Source organism: Pogona vitticeps, chromosome 2 (assembly GCF_051106095.1).
Source record: "Pogona vitticeps strain Pit_001003342236 chromosome 2, PviZW2.1, whole genome shotgun sequence".
Classification (NCBI taxonomy): Eukaryota; Metazoa; Chordata; class Lepidosauria; order Squamata; family Agamidae; genus Pogona; species Pogona vitticeps.
In genome coordinates this window covers 167711526-167726041 of record NC_135784.1, presented here as the reverse complement: position 1 = coordinate 167726041, position 14516 = coordinate 167711526, and the positions used below count along the sequence as shown (strand labels likewise).

Below are 14516 nucleotides of genomic sequence, written 5' to 3'. Positions count from 1 at the left end.
AGAGTGGTGGGGGGCGCTTCTGGTAGCGCCATCTTGTTTAGGGGCTGTTTGGAGGGAAGGCAGGGGATGCTGTTGCCGAGGCCAGGGTACAGCAGAACGGGGGGGACGGGACGGTCCCTTTGAGCGTTATGGGTTTTTGAGGAAGGGTAGGGTGGGGTGAGGGGAGGAGATACCGTTTGGACATCATCCTTTGTCGATCGTTGGACTACAACTCCCATAATCCCTAGCAAGTATGGCCGTTTGCAATTAGGGTGAGAGAGGTTGCTCTTCAATATGAGGGGGCACTGCCCAGTCTGGAAGGTAGTGTAGTAATAGGAAAAAATAGGTGCCTTGCTGTTGATTTTAATTTATGGCAGCCGTTTCCAGGATTTTCTGATTATAGAGTACTCAGAAGTGGCTTGCTATTCCATTCTTTGAGGACGCCCTGGGACTGTGCAGCTTGCCTACGGCTACACAGGCTGGCTCTTCTATAGGCTTCCGTCGTCTACACAGCAATGGTTTTTCACGCTGGGGAACCCAGATCTTCTTGGACTGCGATTCCCAGAACACCCGGCCAGCACAGAAGGTGGTGAAGACTTCTGGGAATTGCAGTCGGAGAATACTTGGGTTACCCAAGCTTTCTTCACCATATACAGCCCTTTCCCAGAGCATAATTTCCCCAGCTGGGATAGAAAAATCATGGATTTCTCAGTTCCCATATGCAGTTTGTCCCTCATTGTTCATATCTGTTTATTGTATTACAGTTATAAGGTGCACCTTTAATACAGTACATAAGATGGCAGTTTGAGGGGCGGATAGGAGACGGCAGCCTAGCAACAAACAGTAGAAGAAATCTTTTTACAGAATCTATACAAGTACTTTGAGGTCTTGCAGATAAAATTGGAGTAAAAGTACAGGTGGTGATGAAACCTCTAAAAGGTGGAATCACCCCTAATTAATGGGGAAGCGAGCACTGGAGAGTATTGCATGATGGCCTTGTTCACACTATCATTATGGTTGAGAAGAGGTTTCCATGTTATTTCCCCCACTGGAAATTAATGGTGGAAATTACTTTTTTTGGCAACACTTGTAATAATAGCTATACTCTCTGAAGCTGCAATTCTGTCTTTCAATCCGGACACTCCCTGAAACCTTGAAGTCTCTACTTGTGATTTTTACACTAGTGGAAAATATACAGTGACAATTATGAAAGCTGTGCTTTTCTACATCCTCCCTCTGATAGCTTTAGGTGCAAAGTGTCTTATCCTTAAATGTGTTTCCTAGGAGATAACTCACCATGCCACCAAGGGCTCTTATCCAAATTTGTGTGTAGCACCTTGTAGGATGCAGGACTTGTTTCTTTGGGAGAAACTTTATAGGCTGACTACATGGGCTGTTTAGCCTGCTCTTTGGAGTACTGGTGAGCTCTTAAAGACCACAATCAGCTAGAGCCTACCAGCCCTTAACGCCCCAGTGTGCCTATCCACACCTTTCTGGCCTGTCAAGGGGCTTCTACTTTTCTGGTGCAGGTAGGATCACTGGATCAGTTCCAGTGTCTGTGACAGCTGAAACTGATCCAAAGCAAGCCTTCCCCTTTCAATTTGCCAGTACTATGAAGTGGCTTAATAAGCCAGCCACTTTAGGATATTGACAGATTAATCACTTCCCCTGCTCAGCAGAGGGTCTGTAGACTATCACTGATGCAGTACATCAATTATAAATAATTTATAAAAATCTCTTCTTTGCCTTGCTTTAAATGGCCAGTCAAGAAATCACTCACAGTTGAATCTATGGGAATAAATAGATAATAAACCATTTACCTTCAGTCTTTTCTGTAACTAAGACATTTAGGGGATTTTTAATTGCAGCTGAACAAAAATCATGGTTCCATCTCTTATGTCTAACACTAAGTGGGTTGCTTCACAGCCACTTGTAAGAAAGCAGTGCTTGTTCATTGTTCAAGGGATTAATCAAAATGTATGCATATACTGTATATTTGAGTGTAAGAGTGAAATGTTACTACAAATTTTATTGACAATGACAGAAACTCAGAACTGTTAAAACTCTGGGAAACATGGCATAAATATGTGGATATACCTCTGCCTTAAGTGTATGCTGAGGATGGAGAGTTACTACATCTTTTGATAAAACACAAACCTGGGTGGGTCACAATAACAGTTTTTATTGCTTGTATGTCAGATATGGTTGAGGACATTCTGTACTTTATGGAACAAGCTGATCTCTTCCAAGAGCTCAGAAAATAACTACACAGTTCTCAAGTCCATTTTACCATTACTTATGAGCAATGAGGATCTGTAACTTTCCTGTAATCTTGTGACATCTTAGTGACCGATAAATTTGGCTGGAAAGGCAGATTCTGAAGCAGCTTGCCTCTCCTCCTCCCACATTGTAGGGGAATGCATTCTTGGATGCAACGTCAAGGCCAAAGCAGATGAAATAAGGAGCTTTGCAAGCAGAAGTGGAGCTGACTTACGCAGTAAAGGATGTGTGATTGTCTTCCAGCTTGTAAATGGCAGATTAGCTTGCTCTGTTTTTATGCTGATTTTGTAAAGGCAGCTCCAGAGGCAAAACGTGCTAGATTTAGGCTCTCGGATTCATACCTGACACTGAGAACACATGGGCTTGTTCTTACACAGAATCTTCTAGCCTTTCCACCCACTCCAGTATGGGTGGGCTAGGTTGCTGAACAGGAAGACAGCTGGCAGGGAAAAGGATTTAAGCTGCCTGTTGTATCCTCTCTACCCTTGACCCACCTCTTAAACATGAAGCAGCCAGGACAAAGCAATGACTAGCTTAAAAGCATAGAGGTTAAATAGAGAGGCCATCAGCCCTGTTTATACCAAGGACTAATCAGTCTGTGCAGAAGAAGCAGGTTTCAGTTGTACAGTGCCTTCCAGATTGTCAGAGCAGAATATTAACAAACTGGTAGGCCACAACCTTCAAACTCCCTTCCTCAAGAGGTGCAGAATGACCCAAATGTAAGCATCTTCCAAAATAAGCATAAGACTTTTTCTTTTGCCAACATTTTGTGGCTAGGGATGAGCAGGTTTTAACCCCTAAGTGGCTAACATATGTCTTCCTGAGCTGTAGCCATGGCAGTAAGGCTTCAGATGTTGTTTGATTGCAGCTCCCTGAACATTCCCTCATCATTGGCTCTGTTGGCTGTGCTCGAAGGGAGGTACAGTCCAGCAACACCTGAGGAAGCGTTGTTGACCATCCAGTAGTAAAGAAGGTTTAGAAAAACCTGCCTGCATATGACTGCCACCATCTGCTATTGGACACCCTCTTTTCTTTTCTTATTGGGTTGTTTTCCTCTCAGCATCCATGGATTCCTCTTTAGTATGGAAGTGCACATTTGTTCCATATATTTATTTATAGGAGTGACTAACAAACCTGTATTTTAGCAAACATGCATGTGTATATATGTAAGCCTTCATATGTTCATTAGATGGGGATTGGAAACAGTACTAATTTGCTGAAATCCCATTGCTAGAAAGTCTTTTGCTAATAAGTCATGGCTGGAGTAGGCCCACTGAATCAGTGCAACTTATTGAAGGAGTTTACTCACCACAGGCCCACTGATTCAATGGACCTACTCAAGCTGTGACCTAGTATACTAAGCAATAGAACGTCAGCCATTAACACAGCTAGTTATGCTTTGAGCACATGCAGTTAAAAATGCTTCCCTTTGGCATTTCAGAAGGTCCTCTGTGCATCCCATCTTCCACTTTCAGAGCTAAGAATAAACAAACAGAGCCATTGGAGAAAGCAGTGACTCTTCCGGCAAGGCAAGCAAGCAAGAATGCATGCAAATATCTCCACTCCTACACAATATAACGATACTTGTCAGGAACATAGGTCACTCCGTTTGTACTTTGTCCCTGAGATCTGTAGAGATACGTGCAAGATTGAGCAGGTAACCATAGCAATTGGGCATAATGTTCTCTCCCCTCTGATGTGGGAGAACAGTCCTTACAAAGGGGTATCTGTGCTGACTGGAAATTTTCAGTGCTGTATAGAGCTCGGTGCTGCAAGAGTTTCTGATCGTATGAAGAAGCTGGATTAGCTTCTTGTGTGAACTAATTGCTCTCTTGGTAGCAGTGGAATCTTACTGGAAGACAGCACCTGTCATACTCAGCGGGAGAGAAGAAGGGTGTTTGATCCCTGAGAAGGGGACCCCGTGCAGAGAGAAACAGCAAAAAAAGGTCCAGATGGATAATTGACAGAACTAGTTTAAAGGAATAACCAAGATATAGTTGATGGTATAGCAGGGTGAAAGTAGTCATATTTATTGGGACTGTAAATGCTGAAATTGTGCTGAAGTTAGACCAGCAAGTTCGAAATGTGATATATATGATGCAGAATTTGTCGTTCTGGAAAATTTTAATTTGTGGGTTTTTGAAAAACTATTGTTTAACCTTTATGGCTGATAAGCTTAGCTTTAAAATGTAGGGTGGGGGTGGGGAGTGCTGAGTGCTGTTTCTAGTAATCAAAGAATCTGTGGGTATTCTTTGTTTATGGACAAGTTTTACATATCACCTTTATTTCAGGACACTGAGGGTAATAGAATTCCTTCTATTATAATAATTCTGGCAATGAGGAATTTGGTGAACGAATGCTAGCAAATATGTAGTGAAAATAGCACCACCCACTACCCAAGAGACAAATATTTAGCTAGCTTTATGGGAATTTCAAGGTTTGTAGAAGTACAAGCAAATTTTTATCCAAATCAAGCCTGGGGAAATTCCATCACTCCCAAACTACCCAACGAGATCTGTACATGCACTATTCAACGTTGTTGGTATGTTGCAAAAGAAGAACTGGAAAGGAATTTTTGCCTTCATTTTTCTGGGGGAAACAGCACTCTGTTTCTTAGCAAATGATGTTGCTGTTGCATCGTCAAACAGTTATTCAACAGAGTTTAGGAGCACAGTTTTGGTTACAGGAAAACAGGGTCTCTCACCCTCTTGCCTGGCTAATGGGTGCTGATTGGTGGGAGGACATGAAGCCATTCTATTCCACTTGGTGGAGAATTTAAACTTGAGATTGGATGGGAGGCAATATGTACATGTTTGTATTTAATTATAACAAGGGGCAAAGGAAATGCTCCGTGTGTGTGTGTGTGTGTGTAGTTTCCATCATGCCTAACTATTGGTTGAACAGTACTGTACTCTGAAAGGACAAGTGGTTGGTGAAATCCAACATCATCTAGAGGGTTACAGATTTCCTTCTCCTGCTGTAAAAAATGACTGCCTCATAATAAATATTAACTGCTGTATTCCTGTGTTTTGTATCCTGAACACAAGAACACAGCGGGGAGTGCTGAACTGCTAATCTAAGGGTGCCATTACACTGACAATAAGATCCGCTGTTGAGTTGGGGTTTGTTGAATTAAAATTGATTTAAAGAATCCTGGCTACAGCAAAGCCGGCTTCTTTTTGACCGCAAACTGAGTTGTTTTTTTTAAGAGGCTGTCAGGGCCTTTGTAATTTAAAATGCTTGTGAAATCAGTTCTTTATGAATCAGTTTGGGCAATGTGAATGCCCCTCAGCACAGGTATTACAGAAAATATGGGAATCTTTCTCTCTCTCCCTTTTTTTTAAAGGAAAAGACCAAAGAATGAGAGACACAATCTGAAATGGCTTTGCCTTTGTGGGATGACATGAATATATTACATGTTGCCTAAATCTGTAGGGAGGTTCTCTTCAAGAAGTTCAGCTGACAATGGCAGAAGATGCACTGTCACATCCTGGCTTGGACAAGGATGCTGGAGAAGAGTTCTTACAGGAAGCATTCCAGGTCATGCTGGAGGAAGGCATCAGAAAAGGGATGGATGCCTCTGAAAAGGTAAGACTTCAGAATCTCACAGTATGTTTCTGGCTTTCCCCACTCCTCCTCCTCTAGGACAGGGAGATCTACATCTACATGTTTCAGGAACATTTTAGAGCTCAGAAAATTACATTTTAAAATGTATTCAGTTAGAACTCTCAACACCCTCTTCCCCTGTAATTGTTCTAATCAAGGCTACATTAAAAAAAAAACACCCTGTGTTCTCATTATGCAAAAATTTAAAAATTATTCTTTTAGTTATTCGAAAAACAACAACAGAATGCTGCAAACTGTGCCCTATGGTATAAAACATACTTAAGTAGTGAGGCCATATACTCCCAGCAACCATAAATGTAACTTTAGAAAGATAGTTACATTCAGTTACTTACTTCCAATCTTTGGAACACTGTGTACAAAAGACAATAGGCTGATTAATTTAAGGGACCAGAAATGTATTTTGTCCGGAGATTGGAAAAGTAAGTAGCTTTTGAACTATAGCTCCCAGAGTGCACCATCAGCATAGCTAATTGTCACAGTAGCTATGGAAATCTAGGATCTGTAGTCAAAAAACAAACAAACAAACAAACAAAAAACAACCTTTCCTGTCACTGATTTTGCCTCAAAAACTGTAGAGGAATCATGTAGAGGTGAGAGAAAACACTACCAGGCTCATGACAGGGCTAGAGGAGGGGAAGGAACTTTTCTTCATTTTCTTCTTCCTCTTATTATTTAAAAATCACACTAAATCCTATGGGAGAGAAAATAACTACCCCCCCCTGTTCTATTGTGGGTAACCCATTGTAATGAGCAGGCTTTAGAATGCACCTTTTCTACCTTTCCACCTGATGTGACTAGATTTGTGGGTTAGATGTATAGTGCAATGACACCCATCTTTCTACTATAGAAGTAACAGTGCTGGAGCAGTTCTGGAGACAGAGCTGTCTGTCATAGGCCAAAGGACAACTTCCACAGTAGAAATCAGTTTGTATCTACGGAGGGTTATGTCCATAATATCCTGTAGCACCTAGGATTTCCTGCCAGGGGCACAGGATTGAATGTTGAACTCCTTGTACCAGCGTTCCTGCAGGGAAAAAGCATGTGCTGCTGTATGTGTAACAGGAAGAGATGCAGTCATGGATCTGCCACAGTTTCACTTGCTTTGATCCTGGCATCTCTCAGGCTGCCCTTTGTACCCAGTGAGTAATCAGATAACTGTAACAGACATTGGTAGAACATTACATTGATTGAGTAAGCATGTGGATCATAGAAGCCGAGGTAGCTGTGATGAACAGCCTTCCGGGACAATGCTCTTCAAATATTGTGATCCTCATCAAACATGTTTGGGTAACTGTCGTGTGAAGTCAAGCAGAGGGTGTCCAGAGAGCATTTTTGTTATGACAGGGTTGCCCCATGCAATTTTGCTTCCTGAGGCAGACCAAGAAAGGATGTCTCATCATGCCAAGGTATATAGTACCTAAAGTTGAGTTATTTTATTATTTGAGGCAGAAAAGTTCATGAGCACTTAGCCTTACCATTGGTACTATATATTAGGTACACACAATTAGAAAATTAAATAGAAGTTGTCACCATAAGTCAGAATTGACTTGCCAGCAAACAATTATTATGTATTATTGCCACCCTTTCATGATATATAAAACTTGCTGCCTGAGGTGGATGTCTCTTTGCATAATGACAGGTTGGTATTCTATATCTATATCTCCCCATCAGGGAGGCCCACTTGGCACCAATCAGAACATTCCTTGGCAGTGTAGGTGAATAATTCTTCCACTGGAAAACACATCATGTTTGGCAGGCTTCTTTTAACATTGTACTGATATTGCTGACTTTACTGTCGAACAACTTTTCACCTTTCTGCTGTTTTTTGTTTTTGTTGTTGCAGTAATTGTCCTTATACATATGTACAGCCACCTGGTAGCTGAAGCTTGATGTGTGTGTACTTTTTTAAATACGTAAGGTACACACTCCTCTCCCATCTCTTCCCATTCTCCTCTTCTTTTCCCAAAGCTGACACAAGCAGAGCAGCAAATGTTATTCTGTCCCTTATTGGACACAGGAATAAATGAAGTCCCCAAAAGTCAAAGGTATAAAGCATCCAAGACCTTGTAATGTTTGTATTTCAAGCCAAAGTTCCCACAAGTATGGGAATAATGATGCTGGATTAATTAATTTAATGATACATTAAAAAATTATAATTTCACTTCTAAGAAAACCCTACTACCAGAGCTTGTTGCCAGACTGAACTTATTAGTAAGCATAGTGAGGTGAGTTTCTCAGGCAGCAGGTACTTGGGAGGTAGCCTGTTCAACTTTCCAGCCATTTCCCTCTGTTGGGAGGGAGAGCTCTGTACACCATGCATCCTGTTGCAAGATCTTCAAGATAACCCGCTGCCACTGATACAGCAGAGGATGCTATCATTGTGTTATTTATGTAAGGTTCAGGTGGTGATCTGCCCACTTTCTGTACATGGGCTAGGAATTAGAAACATTCTGGTCCTCACCTTGGACAGTAAAATGTCTTTGGCTAGCCTCTGCATGAGAATCCTGCTCTGCTTAATGGTATGGTATGGCTAGCCGTGCCCAGCCTTACCACAATATGGATAAGAACATGTGTGCAAATTTGTGTTTTTGGACTACAACTCCAAGGATTCCCCAAGCATCACTACACCATCATACATCTGGGTTATTTGGAGTTGTTATACAACTTAAGGATAGGAGTGTGTTATTAGATTTTTTTTTGTTTCTGTGCCCCCCATGACTTTTGTGAATATCAGCTAATCACCTTCTCTGTAGGTGTGTGATTGGAAGGAGCCCGAGCAGCTGCAGCAAATTCTGGACCTGGAACTGAAAGATGATGGGGAGCCACAGAAAAGGCTGTTGGAGCGTTGTCGGGATGTTATCAGATACAGTGTGAAAACATGTGAGTGCCTGGGTCCTGATGGCTATGTGATTCTTTTTTCCAAATGTGTTTGTTCCTCTCCCAGTTACATCTTTTCCTGTGGCCCATTATCATGAGATGGTATTTCCTTGGGTTAGGCCAGTCTGACATTTTCATTTTTATGTTAATTAAAGGCTACACTAATTTTATGTAATACATTAATAAACCAAGAGATTATATATATTTAAAGTGGAGGAAAAGGCATATAGATAACTTAAGTTTGATATATTGCCATGTTTTCTCATGTTAAATGACCAAACAATAGATAACATAGTTATCACAGCTCAGATACAAAAAACCGCCCAAAACAAATAGATCAGATCAGTTCTGTATATGCAGTGACTCAAAAATAACCAAAATTCTGCACCAAAGAATATGCTAAATCTGGAATTTCTTGGAAGAGAGGAACACTTGACTTTCTGAATATTGTTGACTCGAGCTTCCATTGGCCCAGACAGCATAGATACAGTGGACCCTTGACTTACAGACGGCTTGACTTACAGACTTTTTGAGTTACAGACTTCTGTGGCCGCAAAATTTAGGTTTGACTTGCAGACTGAGATTTGACTTACAGACCAGAAAAAAACCAAAATGGAACAAAAACGGCCTGTTACGGGATTAATCGGTTTTCAATGCACTGTAGGTCAATGGAGACTTGACTTACAGACTTTTTGACTTGAGAACCGCCTTCCAATACGGATTAAGTTCTCAAGTCAAGACCCCACTGTAACAGACAAGGATGAGGGGTGCTGTAGTGCAGAAACATACATTGTCCTCATTCTTGTCTTAGGAAATAACCATATTTCAATGAACAGAGACAAAGTCAAGGTGCTTCTTTGAGATCTTTTTAAAAACAAACAATCCTTTATTGTACATGCCACTCACACCCAACACACAAGGGTGTGTCTCTCACTTTTCTTGTAGAAAAGAATATCATTTTCAGTAAAGAGGTGGTGCTGAGAATCTGATCACAGATCCAAAGTGGCCTCAGTACAGTACAGCTGTTCATTGTCTCTCTTTTTCATATTCTCTCCCAGGTCATCCACGCTTTTTTAACCAGCTGTTTTCAGGACTTGATCCACATGCTCTTGCTGGACGGCTGATCACAGAAATGCTCAACACCAGCCAGTATGTGTTTTGCACTTTTGGCTGAATCTTGGCATTAAAAAAAAGTTATAGGGCTCAGCTCTGATACAGATTCATGCCAGGGTTGCTCTTTGGGGCTAGAAACAGGCCTAGTGTTCTTAAAAGCAGAAAGTGTTACTGAGGAAGTGATTTGCTATAGCCATATGCTTCTTTCATGTTTTCCTACTGCTAGTGGTCAAACAGGTTTTGCTGATTTCTGAAACAATTAAAAAACCTGCCCAATTCTTTTACCAGAAGCAAAACTGGGTGGCTCCACATACCATGAACAAGAATCTTTTTTGCAGACAATTATCAGTTGCACTGTACTATGTAGTATAATGCAATGTAGGGAGAGATGACAGTGGGAGGGAGTGAAACACCAATGCTGATGCCGCTAGGCAGCATAATAAGTAGTTGTAGGTGATAGGGTTCTGTGTTTTTTGCATCCACTACAAGCACCAACCAGTGAAGCAGTTTGTGTTATTTGTATTCTGTCTTTTATCTAACAAACTCAAAGTGGTAGACACGGTTCTCCCTGTTCCTTCATCATTTTCTGCTCACAAAAATCCTATGAAGTGGATTGATTTGAGAGAGAGTTATCGGGGGGTCATGCTACTGATTGAGCAGACTTGAAGAACTCAGTTGGATTTGGTTTTTGAGTTTGGCAAATGTGCTGTCCATTGAACTGAACAGCTAAACTGGCATTTAGTGGATAAACTGTAATTTATTAAATGGGTTTGTGAATGAAATAAATAACCTAGAGTGGTCTCTGGTTACTGGCTCAAAAGCACCCAATGAGCTGAGTGGGGATTTGTAACTGGGTAATCTGACATCCTGACACTGCACAGAACCAGGGATGTTGGCAGGTCTTTTGTCCAAGTGTAAGTCTTTGGTACCACGTTCTGAGTCTCTATTAAATGCAAGTTCTTTTCTCCAGAAAAAAAGGGAGGGGTGAATTGGCTCCAAGTCTGAGTCATTGAAACAACAACAACAAACCCAAGTTGAGTCTGAGCTGAGTTACTGGCGCAACATAAGTCTGATTTGGCAGCAAGTCCCGCAACGCAAGTCCCCATCCCTGCACAGAACTGGCTTTCAGGGGCCAGGTAGACAGTAATGGGATGCTTATTAGGGATATGCATTTGGATTTGGAAACATTGAGAGTTCACGGAATAATGCTATATTCAAATAGTTCCAAATATATTTGAATCTGAATTTGATAGTTCTGAATATATTTGGAGGATGGCATCAACACTCAGTCTGACCCTATCAGCTGGGGCAGCAGCACTGCTACTGTTTTTGTGGTGGGAAAAAAGATTTAGGAAGAGTATCAGACATTGCCTTCCACAGCTATACTATGCAGCTCCATCATATTCAAGGAAGGGTTTACCCAGCAATTTGTTCCCAGCAAATCTTTCCTTTGCAAAGCAGCATTGTGATTGGTGGGAACATACACATTGGATGTGGAGGAGGGGGAGGCTGAGGGGACTGAGGTGGTTATTATTTCAGAAGCATGAGATAGAATCATAGAAAAGTGAAGTTGGAAGGGGCCTACAAGGCCATCAAGTCCAACTCCCTGCTCAACGCAGGAATACAATCAAAGCATACCTGCCAGGTGATTATCCAAGTTTTTCTTGAATGCCTCCAGTGTTGGAGCAACTCCAACTCCAGAGGTAACTGGTTCCCTGAAATCACCCTTGCCCCTTCAGTTATCCTTGCCCCACCAGTTGCAAGAACTAGTAGTGATGAAAAGTTAGCTCTCCCTGTTAGGAACATGCGGGCAAAAGCTGAAGCTCCCAAGAAGTCAATAATCTTGGAAGCATTTTCAACAGCTTGCATACCTGAGTGCATGTACTTCAAGGAGGTGCTCAAGCATAGGCAGGACTTGGGCCACCTTTCCAATAGTAAAATCCTCGGCCATCTGATGATGCAGCACAGGGCATTGCTGCTGGCAAATGAAGTGGGTACTGTTGGGGCAGGGGGCTTCCTTATTGTGAAAGGTAAGAGCCATGAGAAGGCAGTGGTTGAGCCATCAGCCCAAGGAAGCAGGGAGATACTGTAGATAAGCAAATAGCAAGAGGTGGGAGGCAGAAAATGCCAGATCCACATCTCAAGAATAAAGTCCAGGCTATCCTGGAGAAGCTTTGAGGGATGCAGGAAAAGGCCTTCTGCAAACATAAAAATGCCAGGATTACTTGCATCACCTAGGGGAGATGTAAATGGGTTTACAAACAGATTGGTGATGATAGATTGGTGGACAATGCTAAAATTAGAATCAAGGTTTAAAAAAGATAATATAGTGGGCTTTTATGAGGGGAATGTACAGGTGGATGAATTATGGATTTATACTAATGATAAGATTATACAAAAATGTACTGCGTTTCCTCGAAAATAAGACAGGGTCTTATCACTTCCATTTTAAAAAATGGCCAGTATCTTGGACATTTTGCTCATTTATGGGTACTGTGGGCCTACAGTCTGTCAGTTTTTTTGTACCTGTGAACTAAATAAAATGTCTAACAATGACAATAAAACCCGCTTTTGTACTAGATTCTTCTTTTTTTAAAAAAATGACTTAAATTTCAGTGTAAACACAAAGTATATGCATGTGTGGAATACTGTGCCAGGGCAGTGGGTTTTCCTGCTCCTCTGCTAGAGGTCCCTTTATTTTGGGGTCGATGTGGAATCAGTTCATTGGATATGTGAACATCTCATTCTCTTTTTAAAAATTCTGCTATTGAATACAGTGCTATACCACTGTACAGTATTTTTAAAAGCTGTTGCTTGGCCCCTCACCTCCCCATGTGCTTGCCTCCCTCCCTCCCTTTTCATTCCTCCCATTGCCTTCCCATTCTGGTGGAATGGACTCGCCTGATCAGAGATGGTGATAGCGATAGCAATGGCAGCAGGGAGCCCTAGGAGGAGGAGGCAGTGGCAGTGGCAGTTGTGGTGGTGGTAAAGACACACACACTTCCACAAGATTTTTGGATTTTGGCTAAAGTCCACATGACTTTAGCCTGAAATTTAAAAAAAAAAAAAACTTCGCTGGTTTATTCTGGCAGTGGGAACAGACCCTAATGCTTCCTCAAGTGGTAAAAGATAATTATTTGTGAAAGCAGATGCTTCTCCTTACTTCTGTACTTAATTTGAAAGCATAACTGCTGAGATGCATCTCTGAAGAAATCTAATTCTCAGGGGAAATGAACGCTAATTGCAGGGATCTAATTTTTCTACCCTGATTGCTCAAAGGCCTGCCAATATTTGCTGTCCAATTATTCATTGATTGCTCTTGGCACAGTCCCCATGTGCTGTGTTTGGGAAAGCCTCACAGACCTACCTGTTTGCAATATCTGATGGTCACAATCACCCACTTACCTGTTCCTTCTGTCTTAGGTACACTTACGAGATTGCCCCTGTCTTTGTCTTGATGGAGGAAGTGGTGCTGAGGAAGCTCCGGGAGCTGATTGGCTGGGAGAAAGGAGATGGGATATTTTGTCCTGGTATGTAAGCTGCAGAATCATATTTATTTTTTTCTTAAGAGGTGGTTGCATCAAAATTTAATTGATGTTTTTTCAGTGTCTAGATGAAGCAGGCTGAAGTCACCTGTCCTGCTTGCATGCACCCAAGTGAGAAACCCAATGTTAAACTTTCCAGGCATCATTTTACTTTTGCACATGAAAAACAGCAACAAAGAGTCTCGTACCACCTTAAAAACCTTTATGTAGTGCAAACTGTTATGGGCTACTTAATTGAGAAATTTATGGCAAATTAAACTTAGTAATCTCTAAGGTGCCATTAGATATTTTTATTGTTGACTATACAACCCTGAGATTTTTCAAGTTATCACATGTAAGTGTGAAAGAAACAACCCAGCTTCCTACTCTACCCAGTTTGGCAGTTTGATTCAGTTTGGTGCTATGCCCATACAGGTGTTCCACAGGCCCTGTGCACTCCCCTCTTCCACCTCCTCTGTGCGCTTGCCCATTCCCCAGGTGATGTGCAATTTCCTCCCTACCTCCTTGTTGGAGTCATGAACTTAGCAGGCTGATGGGCTTTGTGGTGATCACCAGATAATTAGGATAGCAAAGAGTCTCTTAGAAATAGAGGCTAAAAAAGTCAGACACACACACAGGGATGTTTGCCAGCAGTGCTCCTGGTGGGCGGCTAGTAGAAGAGGCAGAATAACACCGAATGGGTTCCCAATGAATTCTGCCCATGCATTCTGCCCTGCCCCCAGGAGGACTGTGCTTTTATTAACCTTACAAGCTCACAGATAGTGGACAGTATATAGATAGGTTACAAAGTTCAGATAGGACAATGGTTACATAATGCCATTATAATTGACCTAAGGAAAGGCTCTATGCATGCTCTCTAGCACCTATAAGAAAGAAGAAGAATGGTGGGCAGTCATGCCCCTCAGAAGCAGCTGTGACGTCATCTAGGAGGATTTGCCCTCTACTGTAGATTAAGCAAACACTTTAGCAACCTTGGGAATGGCACCCCCACACCTCCTCAGCATGATTGCCCACTCACTGATCACAGAGATCCTTTCCCCTTCTGCCTCCTCCAGCAGCTGTCCACACAGACAAGGAGGCAGGGGCAGGGAAGCG

At 41.9% G+C, this 14516-nt stretch overlaps 1 protein-coding gene across 8 annotated transcripts in view; it reads left to right on the top strand.

Moving 5' to 3' along the window:
* The window catches only part of CSAD (cysteine sulfinic acid decarboxylase), a 32233-nt gene that overhangs the window by 160 nt on the left and 17557 nt on the right, over positions 1–14516 (top strand). For 2 of the 8 annotated variants that reach the window (XM_020778110.3, XM_020778103.3), the window contains 4 exons: positions 5695–5847; positions 8640–8766; positions 9822–9912; positions 13300–13406. In XM_020778110.3, the coding sequence (XP_020633769.3) occupies positions 5725–5847; positions 8640–8766; positions 9822–9912; positions 13300–13406 (448 nt within the window). In that variant the 5' untranslated portion in view covers positions 5695–5724. Of the gene's footprint in view, positions 1–6; positions 87–3893; positions 3917–3961; positions 4206–5605; positions 5848–8639; positions 8767–9821; positions 9913–13299; positions 13407–14516 lie in introns of those variants that run through there. The other 6 variants (XM_020778112.3, XM_020778105.3, XM_072991147.2 and 3 more) reach the window with 6 other exon arrangements.